This window comes from Ochotona princeps, chromosome 5 (genome assembly GCF_030435755.1).
Source record: "Ochotona princeps isolate mOchPri1 chromosome 5, mOchPri1.hap1, whole genome shotgun sequence".
Classification (NCBI taxonomy): domain Eukaryota; kingdom Metazoa; phylum Chordata; class Mammalia; order Lagomorpha; family Ochotonidae; genus Ochotona; species Ochotona princeps.
The window spans coordinates 46,379,966-46,403,966 of NC_080836.1; the positions used below are offsets into that span (position 1 = coordinate 46,379,966).

General features: G+C 41.2%; 1 protein-coding gene across 2 annotated transcripts in view; it reads left to right on the forward strand.

The window, feature by feature from the left end:
- The window catches only part of CSRNP3 (cysteine and serine rich nuclear protein 3), a 98,701-nt gene that overhangs the window by 69,648 nt on the left and 5,052 nt on the right, over positions 1 to 24,001 (forward strand). For both annotated transcript variants that reach the window (XM_004577103.2, XM_004577104.3), the window contains 2 exons: positions 6,780 to 7,039; positions 19,903 to 20,199. In XM_004577103.2, the coding sequence (XP_004577160.1) occupies positions 6,780 to 7,039; positions 19,903 to 20,199 (557 nt within the window). The remainder of the gene's footprint in view (positions 1 to 6,779; positions 7,040 to 19,902; positions 20,200 to 24,001) is intronic.

The window sequence follows — 24,001 nt, forward strand, 5'->3', positions numbered from 1 at the left end:
TGAAACTGTGTCATGCAATACAATGTAATTAATGAATAAAGTAATTTTTAAAAAAGTGTTAGGCTTTAAAAAAACTTGTGAAAAAAATTAATAAAGAGGTATATTATGGTAGAAAAAAAATCATCTCTAAACTCTGACATTAGGGAAAGGATAGTTTCTAGGAGAGGATAATGCAGTTGATTCTTCCAGAAGCATAAGAGAATTTTTATAATCTAAAACTACTTAAAAAGACACTTGGTATATAGACCAAAGATGGACTCCCAGTGAAGGAATTTAATACATCCTAATAGTAAGATGATGGACTCTGACAGTGTTGGGAAACACTGCAATAACAGTATGATGAACTTGTGACTATTCATGAAAGAAATCCATTGTAAAACTAAATATCAAGGGGGCGGGGACGAGGGACCTTAGGGAAGGGCATTGGCAACCCCAAAACCATGAAACTATATCATAAAACAAAATAAAATATTTTAAATGTAAAAAAAGACACTTGGCTAGGATATCACAAACTGCTTTAAAAATCATGTGCTAGAATTATCTGAGAAGCCTATATTAATAACTTTTGAAAGAATCCCTTCAAGGTTCGGCTGTGCGGCTGGGGTGAAAGCAGCCCCCTGCACTGGCTGCTGCAGGGGGTGCCCCAGTCAGGCTGGACCCAGTGCTTGGGGACTCAGGCCATGGTCACTGCTGCCAAGTGGTGACCAAGTCCTAGGCTTGGGGTGGCCAGTGTAACTGTTCGACGTCAAGCTCTGTCTGCTAGGTGCCCAGCAGCGAGCTCTGGGGCTTTTAGGGACATCCATGGATAAACCCAGTGTGAGTGTAGGTGAGGGATGAATTTTGAGTGATTCCCAGCGATGGGGTCACGGAAGTTTCTGGCAAGCATGGGGACTGAGACCTGGTGGTTTGGAGGGGAGAGTCCATAAGATCTATTTGGGCCAGACCAATTCACCAGCCCACATGGAATCCTGAGATGGACTCATTAGCGTAGAGCATCACAGAATGCTACACACCAGGCCACATGAAAGTTTTGGCTGGGGGCCTGTCTGGCAGGGCTAGGTGCCAGTACCTGACTGAGTATTGAAACAGGGAATGGGTCACACTTGGCAGGGTCAAGACACTAACCTATACATGAGAGAACCAGGTCTGGGGGTAAATTCTGTGGGGGAAGTGTGGGTCCAACCCTGTGGAAATGTAAGTCCCACTTGTTAACTCACTAGTTAGGGTGGTGATGGGCTGACCTAGATTTGACCATGGAACCTGCCATCACTTATGGGTAAAGGAACTGACGACAGTCTAGGCAGGTCAAGCCAGCAGCACACGAATGTGCATCCTAAAACAGGTTGTGGGGTAGACTGAGCTGCAACTGGAAGGGAGCAGACCGGGCAGGTCAAGCAAACCTCAACTCACAAGAAAGAACAGAAATCAGGATGGAATACAAGTCATGCCAAACTAGGCTGTTACACCGACTGGTCTGCATGAGCCAGGGATACTGGGCCACAGCATCAAAGGCAAAGGCTGAGACAGGTGAGGAACTAAGCCAGCTGGGTCAGAGCAACCACTGACATGTGCGTAATTTAGGGCTGGAAATAGACCTGGTTGGGGAGCTGTGAAAGCACACCCTTGCTAGGTTGGGGTTCCCGCTGGGGAGTGTGGGAGCTGCAGTGGGGGCTGTGTTCTGGTCTTGATATGGCTGCAGTCTCCCTTGGCACAAATGGGTGCACCTAACCAGGCTAGACTCCAGCACCATCTGGTGCTCTGGAGAGCCTGGGTAGATGTAGGATGGACTAGGCTAGGTCTCTGCCTCTACTGAGCCATGTGTGAACTGTGTCTGAGTATGGAAGAGCCTTGACTGGGCTGAAACATCCAACAGTAAGAACCAGAATGGATTGAAGGCCAGTCAGGAAAGGCCACTGTTCCTGCCAGGACAGGATGTGGACTAAGTAGTGCTGGCCCATGGACTCACCGGTATGTGCAAGATCTGGCATTGGGAGAGGTTCTGATGGAGGAGCTTGGGAAACTCCTCTGTCAGGACATAGTCCTTGCAGGTGAATGCAAGCATCACAATAGGGAGCAACCCAGAGCAGGCAAGAGAAAGACACCCACAGACAGACATTTGGCATAGGTCGGGGGCAGACCAGGCTGAACCAGTTCACATCACATGCTGACGAATCCGAGCACCAGAACAGAGTGTGGTTCAGGCAAGGTTCGGTCGCAACACATACTAGATGTGGCTGCAGTGCCCAACCAGCACGTGTGAGAATGAGGGAGGGAGGGGGCAAAGGCGGCCAGGGTAATGTGTGCTCTCCCACTGGATAGCCACTCCCACTGGAGAGAGTTGGAATGAGGGCAGACCAGACCAGGCAGGGCTACAAAACCTGTGGGCCTCATGTGAACTAGATCAGGGAAAAGCCTAGCTGGGCTGACTGGTCTAACTGCTGCAAACATAAATTGGAGTGGGTGAGAGTGGGTTGGGCTTTGCCACAGCATCAGCTGGCAGAGGTTGCTGCTGGGAGCTAAATCTGTCAAGGTAAACTCCAAAACCACCTGAAGAGGCATAATCCAGGAATGGGAGTGGCCTAGTAGGGAAATAGTGGGCACCTCCCTCTTGGGTTACCACTACCACTGGAGAGCATGAAAACCAGGACAGGGGCAGGGGTGGCTGGACAGAAAGGCACCTGCCAGTATGTGTGCAGGCTGGATAGTTAAGCTGATTGAGTTGAACTAGGCTTCAATGCCCATTGACATGCATGAGAGCTAAATGGGATGTAGAACAGACTGAACATGTCTGCAGTGCAGTACATAGTGGCAAGCAAGGGAACCAGGGGTAGGGGCAGACCTGGTGGGGATTATGGGGAATCGCCCCAACTAGGCTGCAGTTACCACTGGTTTGCATGAAGGCCAAGTATGAAGTGGGCAGGATCAGGCTGGACTGCAACAATCATTGGTTCATGTGAAAGACAGGACAGGAAATAGAACTGACCCAGCAATTGCAACCACCAGCATGTGCATAAGCTGATTGGAGCGACGTACTGTGCCCGACCCTGTAATGCCAAGTACACACAGGAATCAGGTCTGGGATCACCCCAGACAAAGTTTCTTTGGAGATCCATCCAACTGAACTGCTGGTCTCAGAACCCCAACCATGAAGAGACAATGTCAGCCAATGGATTCTGAAGAGATTTCATCGTGCTTGAAACGGCGAGATTGGCAGCAATTTAGAATCGTTGAACTATCAAAACTGCTTGAGCAAGACCCTTGGAGTATGCCCCATATCGGGGACCTGGGATGAGTGGGAGACTGGGTTGGGCTTCTCCCTTTGTTTCTCCCCTTACCCCAGAGACAGAAAAAAAAAAGATATTAGTGTGGAAACAATGGTCTTACCCTCTTTCCTGTAACCGTTGGTCCTTTGTGCCCTAATCAACTATGTAAGATTATCAAAATAAAAATATATTAAAAAAAAAAGAATCCCTTCAAATCCTTTTCAAATCTAGAAATATTTGTTGCTGGAAGATTTCTTTTCAGAGAATCATGTTTATGGTTTCAGAGCAAGAAAGATAAAAGTTTATGCTTCCAAAACAGAGGTTGCTGCTTGCTATGTGATGGTGATGGATGAGATTGTCAGATCTGGTAACAGATTACTGGGCAAATTGTTGAATTTTGCTTTCAATGGTTCTTTTTTACATTTTGACAAATTCTTGTGTTTTTAGATGACTTAAACATCCCGTTGTGAAGTAGATCAGAGCTTTTAAATCACAGTTGAAAATTGTCTGTTGCCAGGAGTACAAATGTGTTTCTGTGAATGTACCTGTAAATAAATGGAAGAAAAACACCTACATGTTTGGATGCATTTCCAATCTTTTCTGAAGAAGTAAAATGATGAAGAGGGGAAGTTGTAAAAGCTGGATTTTTGTCCTAATGTTATAATTTTCTGAATTGCAAATCTGTGTTTCTCATCACTGGAATGGAAGTGGGCAGAGATCATTATCTGTTTTTCACTAATGTACCACAACCATCTTGCAAGTGCCAAGCATGTGGTAGAGCTTCAGATCATGTTAATGGAATGAGTGAATCCATAAAATTCAATTAAGTATGTCACTCTCTATTTAACTTGAATGCTTTGAATGGAGAAGAGACTAATGACCTTGAGCTTCCTTAATTAGAAATGTTTAGCAAGTCTATGTGAAACTATAGTCACTTTCCTTTTTTGCTTGCATGAGTTATATTCTTCTAAATCAAATTCACCATTGAAGTCAGCAAGAGTTGACAACTTCCAGAAATTCTGTGATGCTAGTCTCAGCCTAATTCACGTGCACTTCAATGGGTTGAGCTCTGTACTATAGCATGGTAGTGAAAAGTCAGGACTCCAGAATAATGAATCCCAATTTTACCACCAGTCAGATGATCTTAACCGTGATATTTAGTCTTTGGTAACTTTGTTTGGTAAAAAGAGAAACATGGCAAATATCAACTCAAGAATTTATATGAAAAAAATCATTAAAGTGAAGTTCCTTTCCTGGAATGACTTGCAGGAAGCCCTTACTTACTACTGCTAACATTATTTTTCTAACCATGGATTTCTTCTCAGTTCATTGTTTTTGTTTTTCTTTCTGGGCTGTTATATTAATTTCTTCTTTTTTTATCTGTTGAAATATTTTTTTTATTTTTAATTCATTAATTACATTGTATTATGTAACACAGTTTCATAGGTACTTGGATTCTCCCCACCCCTCCCCAAACCCTCCCACCATGGTGGATTCCTCCACCTTGTTGCATAACCACAGTTCAAGTTCAGTTGAGATTCCCCCATTGCAAGCATATACCAAACATAGAGTCCAGCATCTTATTGTCCAGTCAAGTTCAACGGCTTCTTAGGTATACCCTCTCTGGTCTGAAGACAGAGCCAGCAGAGTATCATCCTGATCAATTAAAAACTCCAACATACCTTCAGCACAAATTTACATCATTATGGAATTAATTGACATAGTAATGAGTAACCAATATGGTAAAAGTAAATGCGAGTTCTTATCCACCTTCTTTGACCATCTCATTGACATTTCAATTTTAGTTTATACACAACATATAACAAACCTAATGTTATATTAATTTCTTAGGGTTGCCACAGAAATGCATCACAAGGGCTTGGCAGCGTGGCCTAGTGGCTAAGGTCCTCGCCTTGATCCCATATGGCCGCTGGTTCTAATCCCGGCGGCTCCACTTCCTCTCTGTCTCTCCTCCTCTCAGTATGTCTGACTTTGTAATTAAAAAAAAAATAAAGTAAATCTTTAAAAAAAAAAAAAAAGAAATGCAACACAAACTAGGTGACTTGAAGTAACTGAAATTTCTTTTCTCACAGTTCTGGAGGTTAAAGTCTTGGCAGAGCCCCATGCATCCCCTGAAATCTGTACTGAAAGGTTGTTGTTGATATCGCTCTAGGTATTGTTGGCTTGGACAGCATAAATTCAGGTCCCACAGGTATTCTTCCCGGCTTTCTTCACACCGTTTTTTTTCTATAATGTCTATTTCCAGATTTTACAGCAATACTAGTCGTATTGGATTACAACCTTACAGCCTACCCAACTATCCTGACTAACTTAGTCACCTCTGTAAACACTCTGCTTCCTAGTGAGACATTTTGGGTATTAGAACTTCAGTATGTTCACAGTTGGGAATGTGGAGATACTATTCAACTTGTGGTACCATGATATTATGTCTAGTACCATGATATTATGTGGTACCATGATATACACATCAGGAAAAGAAAGCCATGCTTTCTGATGTGAAAGCATCCTTTCATATGTCATCTGCCTGAGAGCTTTTAGATCCAGTCTAGCACTAGACAGCTGTTACAAAATAAGTCACCCAAACTCCAGAAGCCTGGGTTATTCCAATATAAGATGAAACGACCAGGCCTGATGGCATGTACCACATAATCCAACTCCAAAACATTGTGTTTATAATGTAGAACTGGCTTTTTATTGATAACGATGTGCATTTTAGCCTCCTTGATGTTCTGAACATCTTGATATCCCTATAAATAGTAGTGAAAATTCTGACCATCACCACATAAAAATTACTAAGTATGGTGATTAAAAGGCTAGCTAACTTGATTGAGCAATTGCAGAATCTATACACATGTATCAAAATATCATGCTGCACTTCATAAATATATGTATAACTTTGTAAATTAAGAATCAATAGTAGAAGAAAAAGTTCTGATATCTCTATGAAATTTTCAGCTATCTCAGCAAATACCTGGATTAAAATCCCATAGTCTTCAAGGTTCTTTATAGAGCATCCTGTCAGATTTGATTATTAAATTATCTGAATAGTGGCAGAAATCTTTCTGTGCTTTTTTATTCTTTTTTGGAATTTTCCAAAATCCATAGACACATTTTTAATGCTAAGCACCCTGCATATACAAACAAGATGCAAAGGTGTGAGGATTTACATTATGTGTTATTTCTGAGTGTACTATGACAGAGCTCATGTGAAAATCATAAAGCCAAAATTTAAAGGATTAAGAGAATGAGAAGTTACTATCTGTCAGAAACACCAACTGTTGACAATTTTCCTGAAACTATACTGAGACTACTATAACAGAAGTATTACAACAGCTACTCCTTAAAAGGAAACGAATACCAATTTAAAATGCCTGTATCACAATGATGCCGGGTAACAGTTTTAGAGCACCCTGCCCAATGATCATGCAGTGATATTTTCCTGGACTCATCTGAAAATCCCTGCCATAGCCATTCACTAAATTGTTTCTCTTTCAGCATCCTCCATTCTCAAAAGGGAGAAGCGGCTGAGGACCAAGAATGTGCATTTCAGTTGCGTCACTGTGTACTACTTCACCAGGAGGCAAGGCTTCACAAGCGTACCCAGCCAAGGTGGCAGCACCCTGGGCATGTCCAGCCGCCACAACAGCGTGCGCCAGTACACACTAGGCGAGTTCGCGCGTGAGCAGGAGCGACTGCACCGGGAGATGCTACGAGAACACCTCAGGGAGGAGAAACTAAACTCTTTGAAACTAAAGGTAAAAAAAAACACAAAAACTTATTTTTTTCTGAAACACCATAGCCTTGCAGCATTTTGGTTGAATCGGTCACTTTCCCATCCATATTAGCAAATCCAGTTGGCAATTTCACATACCAGACTATATGAGCTTTGTGCAGTGGCAGTGTCGTAGCCAGTGAGGTTTATCTGAGGTGTGATTGAGATATATCTGAGATGCGATGATTGCTGATTGAAAAGAAAAGCAAGAAGTGCGACATGGACCTGACATTGCTTATTCATTCATTCCACCCATACTTACTATTGAGTTATTATTAGATCACACACTGTGCCTGCGCCGTGGCTAGCAGGTGATCACACACTGTGCCTGCGCCGTGGCTAGCAGGTGATCCAAAGTAGCTGTGATGCCCCTACAAGAACTTGCAGATTAACTGGAAAGAAAAAGATCAATCAGGTTGTCAAAATACAATAAAATCAAAACTTTATTCCATGCCATTAAGGACAGTAAAAGATACTTTCGGAGTGTGTAACAGGACTTTGACAGGGCACAGGGGAATAGCAATCACATTCTTAGGGAACAGATTTGAAAATCCGGAGTAGCAACTAGTCCAAAAGGACTGTTAAGTGAATGAGGCACCAGAAAAAGCTGTAGCTGCACTGTGAGCTTGTAAAGGCATGTAGGCGGAACAGGGATAGGAAGAGTGAAGCAACATGAAGCAGGCAAGGGACTGCTGTAAATTACCACTATGATATTTATCCTAAGGCCTATAGAAATCAGCAGCAGGTTTAAATTCAAAGTTGGGATGGTAGGATAATATATTCCTGTTCAAACAGTGATGTGAAAATGGGTTTGTTGGGAGGGGTGGCAGCATCATGGAAGATACTTCAATAGTACAGGATGGAAATAACAATAGGTTAAGTTAGAACAATGGCAGGGGAAATGAAGATGGATGAACACAGAGAAATTTAAAAATAAAATCAATGGTACTTGATGACAGTGGATTTGGGAAAAAGAGAGGGAAGTTACCAGCAATGACATCCATCTGATGTGTCTGGCTTGCAAAACTGAATGGCTTGTGAGAGTGCCATTCACTGTGACAAGACCTGAAGGAAAACAAGTTGTTGGGGATTCAAAGATGATTAATTAGCTAATTTTGTGATATCTGAGTTTCAGGGTTTGGAGATTATCAAGAGCTACCAGGAAGCTATCCAAGTGAACACATTAGAAAATGAGTGGAGAGAAAAACAACATACAACACAGAGATCCGTTTGTCAGCTAGAGACACTCATTTTATTTGGATTGATCCTTCCTGATATAACTACATGGAAATATTCTCCCATCATAGTCTAATGGTGCAGTCTTTCTTAATCCTGGGAGTTTAACGTGAAGATTATTTCTCAAACACCTGAAGCACAATTATGCATTTGTGTGATACTTTTATTCATATGTGCCTGGTTCCCAGTTGTATGACTATTGAGGTGAATACAGCTTAGCCTGTAGCATGTGTCATATTTCTTTTGACCATATTCTTGGCAGTTTTCCTTGAAGGTCCCTTGAGTTTTTAAGTAATAATCCACTATTATTGTTTGCTTTTAAGGTTTGTGTACTTATTTATTTGAAAAACAGTTATGGAGAGTAGAAGAGACAAAGAGATCTTCCATCTTTATGTTCATTCCCCCAAATGGCCAAGATGGCCGGGGCTAGCCCAGGCCAAAGCAAGGAGTCGGGAGGTTCATCTTTGCCTGTCATATGGGTACAGTGACCCAAGAACATGGATCATCTTACACTGCTTTTCTGGGCACATTAGCAGGGAAGTGTATCAGAAATGGAGCAGCTGGAACTCAGATGCCCATATGGAATGCTGACATTGCAAATAGCTGTGCTTGCTGCATCACAGCACAATCCTGGACCCTATTATTGCTTTTTATGATGGCTCTGCATGTAATTTAACTTACTAAAAATCTCAAATTTTCTTCTGAAGCCCATACTCCATGATTTAATGTGCTGCAAACCAATTATAGCCCTGTTCAGAGAAAAGTCATTCTCCAAGTTCAAATGTTAGTAGAAAAATAGTAATGGAAGTCAGACATTGATTTTACTTGACAGGTAGTTTATAAATATTATTTAATCTAATCCTCATGAACACCCTGTGGACTGATGAGTAATTAAAGCATGTTTACAACTGAGGAAAAAGGCACCAAGGTGTTAAACAACACAAAGAAAGAGCTAATTATATTACCCTGTTACTTCCTATTCTTTAATTGCTTATCCTCTATAGGCATTGGAAAGACAATCTTTGTGTCTATAGAGTTTGTCCTTCTCTGAGATTGGTAGTACGTGCAGCAATTTGTAACAGCTGGTACAATTATAACGTTATCTGAGAACAAAAAGATTTACAGCGGTGAACTTTGAGTCACATCAGATACTCAGTGAATGTTAGCATCGTAGCCTGAAACCTACCTTCCTTATCACACAGAACCTGTTTTGATAGAGTGATTTGTATCCTTCTCTGCACAGGCTGCTTTGCCTTGTTTAACACACTGAACAAGAAGAGAAGCAAAAGTACACTGATATCTACTTTTGATCCATTTTTATAATTGTACTTTGTGTTATAAGATGAAGAGGATGTCATATTTCAGTGTTTTGGGTAAGGGGAAGCATGCAATTTCCCCTTTCATAAAGATACAAACAAAATCACATTTCCAGATGGATACAAAGCCAAAGAGTAACAGGTGTATGACTTGATTCTGATCTCATTGTAGAAAAGGTATTAATGATTGTTAACATAAAGATTGCAGCATTGTGGCGTGATAGATCAAGCCACTGCTGTGGATACCCACATTGCTTACCAGAGTGACCAATTCACATCTCAGATACTCTGCACTTCCAATCTAACTTCCTTCTGATATCCCCGGAGATAGCAGGGATATCAGTACTTGGGCTCGTGTCATTCACTTGGGAGATTCAGAAGGAGTTCAGGACTCCCTGGCTATTGGGCATTTGGAAAGCAAACCAGCGCATGGAAGACATCTCTATTCTCTCTCTTCTCGTCTGATTTTGTCCCTATCCATCTACACATCTGCCTTTCAAATTAATCAATTAATAAAACCTTTTTAAAAGATGACACCAATGTGGACCAGTTTTATAATTTATAAAATTAATGAATTTACATTGGAATATCCTTGGGGAACAGGGGATAGTCTGACTACAATTCCTCTGGCAAATATTGATTATATCTGCCTAGGATTTAGTTATCCAGAAATCTAAAATTAACCGCAAACATTAGCTATCCAGAATTCACACTCTGATACTTGAAATTTCACTGTTAATATGAACATTGCTTGAAAATTGCAAAACAACTGTGGCCAAGTCAGTTCCATTTCTTTGACTTGGACAACACAAGGATCACTGGCATAAAAGAGGTGCCCAAAGACAGAAGCAGGAATTGCTGTGGAGACACATTTCCCACCTTGATTTTGCCTGAATCGGTCCAAAGTGGCAATGATCTGCCTTTTTACTCAAGGTAGAGAGGAGGCAGCATCTGACAATTTTGCAGAGCCTCCCTGTGGAGCTCAGGTAAAGCATCCTGGGAGATTCCCTGGACTGATACTGAGTAATTTCCTTTCTATTTGTTTGAGAACCACAGTCCTGACAAGTAGGACAAGTTGCTCTTGCTCTGTGCCTCTGTGTCTTTCCAGGGTGTTTCTGTTGAGAACCTTACACACAATGACACCCCCCCCAGAGGACTTTAAAAACATGAGCAAAAAGAAACATGGGTAGAGACATTTGTGGATGGTTGCTTATAGCACATCTTTTAGAAATAGAATAAGAGTATACACTTAGGTTTTGATAATAAAATTGCTTTTATTTAGGAATTCACTCCTTCAGGTTACTGGTTGGATATTTTGACACATAGCACAGGATACGATTAGATTTGCAGAACAAACACATTACATTTGGGAAACTATAAGTGCATCTTTGTAGCTGATGTTGTTGGTGTTTCAGACACTGTGAGTGATAGAGAAAGCTGATTGAATAAAATGCATGCACCTAGAAGAAATAACTATCTGTCAGTTTGTAAATTATACATCACGGTCCTTTTTCTATGTCAAGTCCATTCAAACTTGTCATACTCTTCAATGTAATCAATGAATTCAGCTTAATACTATATTCTTTTCCAAATTAAGTGCTTAGATTCCATAATCATCTGTACAAACTGTTGAACAATTTCATCAGCCTTTATTCCCATTTTACATGGATCTAAAATGAACTGAGCAGCCTTTAGAATGTGCTAAAGAAGCTTGGTGTCCCACTTGCCCTAAGCTCTACAGTTTATAGAATTAACTATTTTGTTTTAGGTGCTTTAAAGCACTTAATTAGCTTTCACAGCTTGGACCCTACCCTATTTCTTAACGCTTTTTCAAACCACAGTTCTTCTTTTCCTTTCTGGAGTAAAGGTTTTGGCTCCACATTGGTTGCCATTGCTAGTCACTTTTTGAGGTTATTCAAAATTTCACAGTAATGTTCCTTGAGTAGTGCTTGCTATTTGTTCTTTCTGTATTAAAAATAAACACACTATTATTTCTGTATTAAAAATAAACCCAGATTGCATCTCTTTTGTAAATAATCAACTTTTAAAATTGTGTTCATATATTTTTCATTCCAGTGTTTGGGATGAAATAAGTATGCTTTATTCAATAGCTTACTCATGCAGCATTGTAATTCTCTTCTTCACATCCAGCTCTGCCACTTGTATCTCTTCAAAAATGTTGTGACTTTCCTTCTAGGTAGAAGATTCAATTCTTTGGATTTGATTGTAACTACCTCTCCATGCTATACTTCTTTATTGGTTGTGTTAAAATTGTTGGTCATGGTATTTTTCAACTCCATTTAATCCTACAAAGCTCCTCTGTTAGTCTGTGGAGCCTACACAGCAAGTTAGTGTCAGAGCTCCCAAAACATAAGCTAAATAAACGCCTAACTTCAACACTAACTGGAAGGCTTTAATGTGACAAACTCCTGCATGGTCACATGCACGACCTAACTGGACAAAACACAGAAAATATTCCTAACCAAAGTAATGGAGACTGTGAGGATGGGTTTCAACCCCCCATATGTGCAGCACATTTAAAATATATTCTTTCAAAATATTGCTGATATTTAACTTGACATGGAATAAATACATCCAATCAAATATTTAGATTCTTCCTGTGCAAAAATCACTGATGTTTTAAGTCAGGAAGCCAATTGCAATGATTCACTGATTAAGACATGTGAGGGAGTTTATCTGTGGAGGTTGGCTTTAACTGGGGGTGTTAAAGTTGCTCAGTGAAGTGGTTGGAGACAATGCTTCATGGTGGTAGCTTGAAAAGGCTATGATGGAAGTAGTTGAATCATGGAACCTGACAAACATGAGAATTTAGATCTTTCTCATTTGTTAAATAGTTGCTAGCATTCACTCGGACACATCCAGTTAATTGACTTCTGTGGATAGATGTAATGTTGGTCAAAATTAGCAGGAAGAAAAAAGGAACTCAAAAGTTTATATGTCTTAGGGCTGGCACATTGGCTCATCTGGCTAATCCTCCGCCTCCAAGTGCCAGCATTCCATATAGGTGCTGGTTTGTGTCCTGGCTGCTCCATTTCTCATCCAGCTCCATGACGGTAAACTGGGAAAGCAACAGAATATGGTTCAATGCTTTAGCATTTTCCACCACATGGGAGACCCAGAGTTTCATGGCTCCTGAGTTCCTGGCTTTGTATTGCAGTCATTTAGGAAGTAAAACAGCAGATGGAAAATCTTTTTTTTTCTGCTTTTCTCTGTGAAATCTGCCTTTCCAATAAAAACAAATAAATCTTTTAAAAAGAAATGTTATATGCCTTAAATAAGGTACTTCCAAAAGCTCATGGAAAGTAGAACTAAAGGATGCTCAAATAGGGTGCCAAACAATTTGAAATTCCTGCAGTTTTTTTTCATAATATACATTTTCAATGAACTTGTAAAACTGTCTCATATTTTGTTAATCTTTCTGAAGACATTTGTGAAGCAATTGTGATTTTGTGTTATTGAAATTCTCATACGCTAACAAAACAAGCAAACATTCCTGGTTTTTCAAAGACATTGTCAAATTGGTTTCAAATTGCCACCTGCAATTAACTGCTAATGAGCTGAAGAACTATACACAAGATTTGGCTGAATATCAAAGTGATATGAATGTTTGCCTTGAGCTTGCCAAAGGCTTTAAAGATGAGGCCATTGATCCAATTCATACCACAAAGCCAGGAATTCCTTTAATTAAACATATACCCTATACTTTCCAACCTATAATTATACATCTCTGGTGACCCAGAATACAATGCTTTTTAAAGTAGCACATTCCATTTATGCAGCTTCAGTTATTAGAATGCTCTCCCTTACGTTAAGAAGCCTGCAATTCTAGACTCTAAGGTGGACTATGTCAGCCAATGGACCTTGGAAGTAATTCCTTGACCTTGGTGCAACAAAATGAACAGCATCTCAGAACTATCAAAATCTCTGAACTTGCTCCACATCAGGGACCCTGGAATGACATTGGATGGCTGTCCCCAATCCTGGGTACTGAGGAGGTTGGAATTTTGGAAAAGCCTTCTCCACTTTCCCCAGACACGAGAAGAAAAAAAGAGATTGGAGGCAGTTGTCTCATCCACTTTTCCCATTCCTCAACCCTCCCCACCCAAATTGGAGGTCCACATGGGCATCCATGTAAACATCATCAAAAATAAAATGAATTTGTTATGAAAATCAGAAAAGAAGGCTGCTACCATTTGACTCCACATTTTGACGAAAATTTGCTGCCCTCTCCTTTCCCCCAAATCTCAAGTATTTGAAAGCATTGTTGCAAGTATTATATGCAAGTATTTCAACATAGCCTATGGGATCTATGTGTTTCAACTCCATAAAATCAAACCACTAATGCTTTCCACCAGTCCTGCTACAGCACTTTTTTTTTTTTGGCACTTTGTTGCTCCATTTTTTCTCCGCTACATTCAGTGACATTTATTAATGTCCACATCATTGTATGGGACTGGAGCTGGATCTGATGGTCCAGATGGGATCTATCAGGAAGGTGTTGCCTTTTCCTTTCCCAAGTTACATGCTCTTCATTCCCATGGATATGTTTATTGGCCCTCAATCAATTTGTTCCTATGAAGCTGGTAGCAAGTTAAAAAAGGAAGAAACACACATAAATACACACAAATACAACTCAAATCTTTTAAGCCAGGTTAGCATGATGTAAATCAAAATATTGAAACGTCTCTGTGGCATCTCTTTACTGGTAGACATGAACAATCTCTAATTAGGGTGGAGAGGCCCAAGGTGTGGAGGTAGGGGGACGAGATAAATGTTTCAGTGGCTTTTCTTTCATTTCTGCAGTCAGGGAAAAGAGAGCAGGCCACTCCTTACTGTCAAACTACATCAGCCTCTGGGGATGGGAGATGATCATTGGATGGCACCTTAGAGACTCCAAATGGATAAGAATCTTTCAGGGGTGTTACTCAAGTGGAATTGATAGCTCTAAGTTGTTGTCTGTTGGCTTCATTAGACCAGGGTTGAGGTCTTTTGGCTGACCAGGTCCACTTTTTGCAACAGACCCAGACACTTGCTGCAGAGATTGGCCAGGCAGTTTATCCAACTGTCTGCTTTCTGTACTCTGGTGCGGAACACATTGTCCTCTGCTGCCCTAGATGAGTTGGCTGTTATATCCTCCATTCTCATCTTGGTATGCTATCCACTGCACAGGCAATTGCAGCTGAGGAGACCCAGTCCCATTACATACACTCCAAGCATTTAATTCTATTAAGCATGATCTCATCACCTGCAAGCATAATGAACCTGCCTTTTAGGTTCTCATCAAGGCTGAGAATTTAAAACTGCATGTCATAGGACAGTTCCAGATTCGGGATATCCTCTTAAAGTAATTCTCAAGAAAAGCAGGTGCATCCAAGGAGACTCATTACCCAGCTGGACAATTACTGCCACATCCTTCATTCATGGTTTCATTGGTGATGAAAATGAAACTTAATGCTTCTAGCCTCAGGTATTTCTCTGCCTCCATGTGCCCAACAGTACTCTGATTAATCAGAGTTACATGAAGAGTGCTAGAAATTCAGTGTGACCTAAGAATAAAGAATTCTTGTAATTACTGTATTGCTTTTTCAACCCTCATGCATGAAATTTGAGATCAGGGTCGAGGACAGATGGTCCAGGAGGCAGGACTCCGTGTATCTCATTCCCATTTTTATATGTTGAGGTCCTGCATGGAATTTTATTTCGACATGGATATTTTCCCTCTAATGAACCTAAACATTTGTCGAGTAATCACTGCTTTCTTTTATCATGTATGCTAAGACCATCTGTCTAAACAATTCTCTCCAGAATATTATTATCCAAAATTAGCTTTAAAAAAAAAAGCTCATTCTTACTTTCTCACTTTAGTCGTCTTTTAATGCCTTTCCAGGTCTTTTCACAGATGTTGAACTGAACAACTGTAACATAATTTTTTTTTGCTTTAAAGTACATAATTTTTCTGGGCCTGGAAATTCTCACATGAAAGAACAGAGTACATTTTTACAATTTCCCCACCGTCATCTTTTTCTAAATATTTAACATTTTCTAAATATTTTATTTTACTTTTGTTGGAAAGACAGATTTATGGAGAGACGCAGACACAAAGAGAAAGATCTTTCTGAGCTGATATGGAGCCAGGAGTCAGAAGCCTTCCCTGGGTCTCTCATATGGGTGTAGGGTCCCAAGGCTTTGGATCATCCTCTACTTTTGTCCCAGGTGACCAGCAGTGAGCTATAAGGGAAATGGAGCAGCCAGGGTATGAACTGGAGCCCATATGGGATCCTACAAGATGCAAGGTGAAGATTTATCCTCCAGGCTATTGTGCCAGACCCAAACATTAACTTTCTTTTTACTTTTAAAACTTTCTTATGTAACTCTTCTCTAGTTTCTAATTTGAATCTCCTTGAGAAAGACTATGTAATTGGAATAGGAAATAGGTAATTCTGCCTATGTCTTTGTATCTATACTTCCTTTCTTTCTGTTTATCCAAATCGTCCTCCATGCTAATCTGTAGCTTACACCTCTACCTTGTTGTGCATAACATACTATTTCACACATATTATACAGTCATCTCCCTTGCTGACTGGAACCTCCCTAGTGGCAAAATTGTTGCACATCTGCAAACTCCAAACTTAGTACAGTGTATGAACTGTAGCATAGTGATTAATAATATTCATCAACTTAATTTGGCATATTTTAACAAATAGTTTTTATTCATTTTATAACTATTTGCTCATATTACTTTAAAGGCATTTATACACGTTATCCCTTGCTATAGCAGGATCGTGATGGAACAAGACAGGCATGATCTGTGTTCTCAACATGTTCACGCTGTAGTAGGGAAGATATACCTGGAAGGAAGCATCAAAAGTAACATAATTGCAAAATTCAGCAGTGAGTTTAACTGGCTAAATGCAAGCCAGGGTGAATGAGTCAAGATTTGCTTGAGGAAATGAATGGAATAACACATTGTTGAACCAGATCCTAACAGCATCTCCTGTTTGTGCGTCCATTACAAAAGTCACCTCTGCAGGTCCGCAAAACAGTCACCAAAAAGAAGTGCTGACTGTGCAGGATATGGTATTTTTTTAACTGCTCTTTGTTTTCTTTTTTTCTGAGCTCTTGTTCTCTGGGGCTGGGTCACACCTTTTAGTTCTGAATAAGCTAGTTGTAAGAAAGTGGGTATACAGCTTTGGTTGCCTGTCCCACAGCATTAAGATTAGTTCTTGGAGTATGACTTCAACTTTATCCTTTTCCCCCTTTTTTATTATTCATCTATGATTACTTCTAAAATTTTTAATCCAAACCAGTCTTACAAATCTAGTCCAAGCTTTGGAGACAGGTAAGTCTGAGTTTGAATCTCCATACCATCACTACTTAGGTATTTACATAAACTTTGGAAAATTACCTTATCCAAGCTCCAAAATTCTCAACTACAGAAAACACTTACTTCATGAGATTCTTGTGCAAACTAAGTGAGACAATTATATATAGTATGGAGCTCAGTGCTTGGTACTCAGTATGAGATAGCTTGGGTCATCCTCAACATCATCATCTTTAGCATAATTGGCAGTAATCAGAGTTTGTGGAATTGAATTAGTTTTCTGCATTCTAATTTCCACTCTCATTTTCATATGTGTTAGTAATGTTGTAATGACCAGGCAACTGTATTGCTGAGCAACATTGTTAACTGTGGAAAGCATTTTCATTTTTGTTTTCTTTTCCGGTTTAATCCATGTATATGCTTTCCTATTCATAATCACTTTTCTCATTTACCTCAAGCAAGTGTCTGCTGTCTGGCTTATTTTTTCTCCTTGCATTGTTATTTCTGCCCTTATTCAATGTTTGCTTTTACACACACACACACACACACACACACACACACACACAGTGAGAGAGAGGAAGAGGAGAGACAAAAGCAGATTGAGGGTCAGGATTATTTGATAGTATGCTCAAACCAGTTTTGACAACCTTTTTTTGAAATTTTATTGAGGTAATACTATTTTGGGAGAAAGATTGATAAATTGAAAATGGTCTAAGGCCTAGACTGAAAGTATCCACTTTAAAATAAAGCAGTCATTTAAAAATGTGTGTTACTGCATGCTGTTTAATGACTGGATGAGTTCTTTAGACATGTGTGTTTAATTTAATGTTAGAATCCCAGCATTGTGTTAGTCACAGAAAGCTTTCTACCCTTCAAGACATATAGGGGAAAGAGTTCTGTAACAGGAGTCAGGGAATTCTATAAATATTCTCAGAAGGATCCCAGTTAATGAGACTCCTTAATGCATAAAATTTTTAGGTTGCATTTGATGTGCTAAATTCTGAAAATGTTATGCATGGAGTTCTAAAAGTCCTGGTGTTTGACTTTTAGACTTTGTGTATTATCTAATAAAATCCTTTAAAAAATAACATGCTCTGATGATGTAAAGTGGATAATTTATTGTCATTGTAATATGATGAATTATGCAAGATGGCATAAATATGACAGAACATTGAGAGTAATTGAGAAGGTACGATTAAAATGCATTCATGCTGACCAAGTGCTTAGTGTTGTACTTGTATCAAGGAGTCGAAAACTCAAGGAGTTTCACATGGATAAGCCAAGAATTATGAAAAAAAAATCTCAGTGCATCAGAGTGACAAAATGAGAAGGGGAATATTTCCTGCTTAATAAGCAGCTTTACCTGTTGCAAAGGACTAAGTATATTTTTTGGCAATTATGTATTTCAATATCTTAGAAAATCAGATCTTTACAAACAGAAATATGCAGTTTGTTAGTAAATAAGAGTTAGCAACGTGACAACCACAATTAATCGAAATAACATCCTAGTAGAAATACCAAAGGATGCAATAAATTACAGATCATACAAACTAACAAAACTCCAATAAAAAAAGAATACCCATCTTTACAAGATCATGGGTTTAAACTCTGAAATATTTAGTTGTATGATCAATATAATATGGTCCTATACATAAGTATATGGTAACGTAAATAAGCAGTTTTTGTAAATACATTTCTTTGTAAAATACTTTAATACACACTCGCTATTGTTCTTTTCACTTAATAAAATTTTCTTTATATGAAGGCCAAGTTCAATCTTATTTTTTTTTAATTTGAAATATTCCAAGTTGTCAAGTTTTAGGGCTTTGTTCCATAATAATTATTCTTATCTAAACGTTGGCCTGTTTCTTTTGAAGGTGAGGGAATGATGTCTGGTGTCCCCAGAGTAGTTTAACTATGATGAACTGCTGTTATTATCATCAAGCATGGTAGTAATTACAACTAATGAAATTTATGGAGTAATAAACTTAAAATACCAGCTATATTTACAACTTTTGTGCTATATCTCTTAGGGAGTTTCTGTGGATATATATTCCTGAGCTGTTCTTCAGTATAGATTTCTTGCTCATATTCTGACAGAATATCCTCCTCTAAATTTTTTGTGAAAGAAACATTATGTATGGTGGTATAAGAGTAAGAAATAAAATACTGCTCAGTGCTTACTAATGGATGAGGTTCATTCAGAAAAGAAACATAGATAGAAGCCAAATAGTCATGGATACGTGAGGTATGGTAGTTGGCATGAGCTGTTATGTGGAAGGTATCACTTTGTGCAAAGGTTCACATGCAATCCTTTGAAAAATAAGTTCATGGTTTTGCTGTGTTTGTTGGGCTTTTACCAGCACTGTCCTCTCTCCTTGTCTTACTGAAAGCATGCTGACCTGATTACTTTATATTAAGTTCTCTAAATGTGGAATATCCTGTAGAATAATCATGTTTGCAATCCCAGTAGCACAATGAGTGTAAGTGTATTTCCTGGTGCATAATCTATCCAGAGCCCTCTAGAAGACAAGGTTATGATTTCAAGGACATGTTTACTAACTCTGGCAGTGATAGATTTCATTAAGATGCTATCACATCTCAATAAGGACACATTTATTGCAGCAGCATAGCTGATCATCATCACCTAAATCCTGATGGGCATGTGTAAACTCTGGTCTTTTTGATGCTTCAGATTGAAGTTCCACAATAGTTCCTAACATTAGAAGATACAGTTCCAATCAGCAATCTTCTGTTACCAGTACATTTATAAGCCTATCATTTTAACATCTTGAAGACTTCTTCTAAAGAAAAATAGAATACGTGATTTAACTTGCAAACACTGAGTATGGGCACACAGCCATATGTAATAATTCATCCTTATAAAGTGTTGACACAGGGACATTGGCCCCTGCTCAAGCTTAGTCTCTCACTTGCTGTTTTGTGTTCTAGATGACTAAGAATGGCACTGTAGAATCTGAAGAAGCTAGCACTCTTACAGTGGATGACATTTCTGATGATGATATTGATTTAGACAACACAGAAGTAGACGAGTACTTCTTCCTACAACCCCTGCCAACAAAAAAACGAAGGGCGCTACTGCGAGCCTCTGGAGTGAAAAAGATTGATGTGGAAGAAAAGCATGAGCTGCGAGCCATCCGCCTGTCACGGGAGGACTGTGGCTGTGACTGCCGTGTGTTCTGTGATCCAGAAACATGCACCTGCAGTTTGGCAGGCATTAAGTGCCAGGTAAGGACTTAGATTTCAGGGCATTCACAAACAAGTCATGACCCACCACCATGTCTGAAGACACTGCTATTGCATGCAACAGCATTTCTCACATTCAGAAGAAAACACTGTGGCAAGGGAAGGGGTGTAGTTCAAAGAGAGATGCACAAGTTCAAGGACATTTGGGAAATACCTATAAGATGTACTGTGAAAGACAAATCCACCAGCTTTTAATGGAAACTAATTCATCTTTGATTCCTGTAGTTATTATTAGTTTGTTTTGGGGGAGATTCACCATAATTCAGAAAGATCATAGCATCTCTAACACACCCATTGGCATTTTCTGATCCATCTATGGGATATAAATGGTTGTGTATAGATGTTATGGAGTAGTGACAAAATTACTGGATGGGAACTTAAGAAAATGAAACTGTCTCTGCTATTGGCTGACTAAATAAAATTGGCAAGTCAGGTAAACACTCTAGATTCAATTTATTCATTCTCTTTAAAGAAATTTTATTTTTGATGATGTTTACATAGTTGAGTAGGATGCATGCCCACATGAACCACTGACCAGGGTGGAAAGATCAAGGAATGGGGGGAAATGAGACAACTGCTTACAATTTTTCTTCCTGTATTTGGGGAAAAGGGGCAAAGGAGGGGAGAGGGCTGCTCCTAGTAGCCCACCACATCATTACCCATGGATGGGGGACAGCCACTCATTATTATCTTAGGTCCCCAATATAGAGCATGTCCTAAGGGTACTGCTTAAGAGGTTTTGATAACTCTGAGATGCTGTTCATTTCATTGCTCCAAGGTCAAGGGATTCCTTCCAAGTTCCATTGGCTGACATAGTCCACCCTAGTTTCCACTCACTCAGATACTTGCTCTCAAAGCTTGGTTGGGAGAGTTGTCCAATTTGCTCCGCCCTCCATTTTCTACCATGGTACTAGACAGCCTTTGCAGGCCTCAGTGAGACATCCCCCATTTGCGTCTGGCAATACCACCCACTACACTGGCTTTAGCAACTGAGGAAGCCCATTCTGACACATGTACTCTACAGTCAGACCACAGATCCTGTGATTTTCCATGTGGTTGAAGTTTTGACTCCAGTGGTCCAGTTGTAGAGGTCCCCAAAGAAACCTCACTAGAGGTGACCCCAGACCTGACTCCTGTGTGTGCCAGCCAGTGTGTGGCCTGGCTCCATCCATCACCCACATCAGCCTAAACACATACTGGTATATTCCATCGCCTGGTCAGTTCTGTCCCCAGCCCCATCTTATACACAAACCAATAGATGCTGCGACCCTGCCTACGACACACTCACCCCTCACACACATCAGCAGGAACTGTAGCTTAGTTGTAGCAGCCCCCAATAACTCCAGCAGGCCCACCCCTATCCCTGGTTTCTGCACATGCCGATGTGTACAGCACCAATGGGTGCTGCAGCTAGCTCAGCTTGAACAGCCCCACTATCCAGCCCACACTTATGCTCATGGGTGTTACTGCCTGTCCAACCAGATCCACTCCCATCCTGGTTCTCATGCTCACTGGTGAGAGCTGTAGTCCATCAGAGGGGTGCCCAGAGTTTCCCTACTAGCCCTAATCCCAACCCCAGATCCTGCAGTTTCCAGATGGTACGGCTGTCTGGCCTGACAGGACCTGTTCCTATTCCTAGCACTTGCCAGCTGATGTTATGGCAGAGCCCAGTCAGCCTGCACTTACTCTGACTCATGCATACACCAATGGATATGGTCATTTAGCCCCTAACCCAGCTCACATACAAGCCAATGAGTTTTTTTAACCTTGCCCAGCCTGGTCCACCCAAAGTTCCAGCTATCATGCTCACCAGTGGGAGCAGTGGCCTGGCAGGGGAGTCCCTGCAGCCTCCCTGCTGAGCTTACCCCTCCTCCGCATATGTTGGTGAGTGCTGCAGCCCAAACTGACATGGCCCACTTCACTTCAACATTCATCTGCAGGTGCTGCAACCTGGCTCTGTCCAGCCTGCTTCCAGTTCCAGCTCATGCTGGTGGGTGTTGCAGGTCAGCACAGTCTGGCCAACCCGCAGTCTCATCCCTAATGTGAACTGGCTGGTGTCACAGTCCAACCCAGCCTGTCCCGCACACTGTCATGGCTCTCACAACTGCCAGTGGATGCTATGAATTGGCCCACCCTGGCCTGTCCTCAGACCTGACCCATACATATGCCAGTGGGTACTGTAACCTGGCCTAGTCTGGGCTGCTCTCAGCCTTGCTTCTTATACTCACCAGCAAGGACTGCATTCTGACAGAGGAGTTCCCTAAGCACCTCTAGCCAAACATCTCCCAGTTGCAGATCTCATGCACACTGATGGGTCCTTGGCCTAGCCTGAGTTGGCCCACCTCCTGCTCTGGTACTCACCAGCAGGTATAGTGGCTTTGCCCAACCAAATCATACCCATTCTAACTCTGACCATTGGTGCTGCAGCCCAGCCATGCCTGGATCACCCCCAGACTGACTCTCATAGGATTCAGTGAGTATGGAGACCTAATCCAGCCTGTTTTCCACACACTCTGGCTCTTGTGAGCACCAACAGGTGCTCGAGCCTAGCCCAGTCTGGCACACGCCAGATCCAGTCCACACCCATGCCAAGGGATGCTACAGCTGTGCCCAACCAAGTTCGTCACCCCAATTCCAGTTCTCACATTCACCAGTGAGAATTGCAGCCCATCAGGGGCATCCCCTTAGTTTCCCTACCAGGCCTGCTCCAAGGCACAGATCATGCACATGCCAGTGGTTACTTCAACCCAACCCATCATAACCCATCACCCAGCATGGCCTTTGCCATTGGGTGCTACAGCCTAGCTCTGCCCAGCCTGCCCCCATCCCTAGCTTTCATGCAAACTGGTAGGTGTCAAAGCCTAGTTCAGAATGGCTTACACCCCAATCTGGCTTCTGTGCTTGCCAGTGTGCTACAGTTTGTCCCAGTCCTACTCAGTCTGTTGCTCCAAGCCAATACATGTACCTGCCAACAAGAGGAGCAGCCTTGTCCAGCCAAACCAGCACTCATCCATGGTTCATGTGCTCACCTGAGGGAACTACAACCCACCAGCAGAGTTCTCCAAGCTTTCCCAGCAAGCACACTCCCAAACCCAGATCTCATCCATGCCAGTGGGTTCTAGACCCTTACCCAACTTAGTCTGCTCCCCAATCTCTGCCTTTGTGTGTGCTGGTGGATGTTGCAGCCTGCTCTGTTCCCAATTCCAGTTCCCATGAATGTTGATGAGTTCTGTGGTCATGCATAGTTTGGCCCATCACCCTACCCCCAATACCAGCTCTTGAGCAAACCAGTGGGTGTTGAAGTACTACAGGGGTAAATCCACACATTCCCAACAAAATCTGCATCCAGACCTGGTTCTCTCATGCGCTGGTTAGTGTCAGGGATCAGCATAATCTGACCCATCCCCTGGTCCCTGGTCCCTGTTCCGACACTCACTGGCAAATACTGTGGTCCTGCCCTGCCAGGCAGGTCCCTCAGCCCTAGTTTTTGTGCACACTAATGGGTGGTGTTTGATTCCAACTAGCTCTGCTCAGGTCCCCCAACTGGGCAGATGCATTGATCTGACCCCAAAAGGTCCTCTAGTTTCCTTCCTCCAAACCATCCATTCTCAGCCCCTTCCTTTACCTACAAGTACAATACCCTGGTTGGTGGACATTCCCCAGAAGTCATTTGTCACCTGTCACATTCTCCCTCAGCAATATTCCCTCTTGCATATTTATTACCCACTTCCCTGAGCAATCCACAGCCCTCTTGCCCATGAGTGCACAAGTCCCCAAGCCTGGT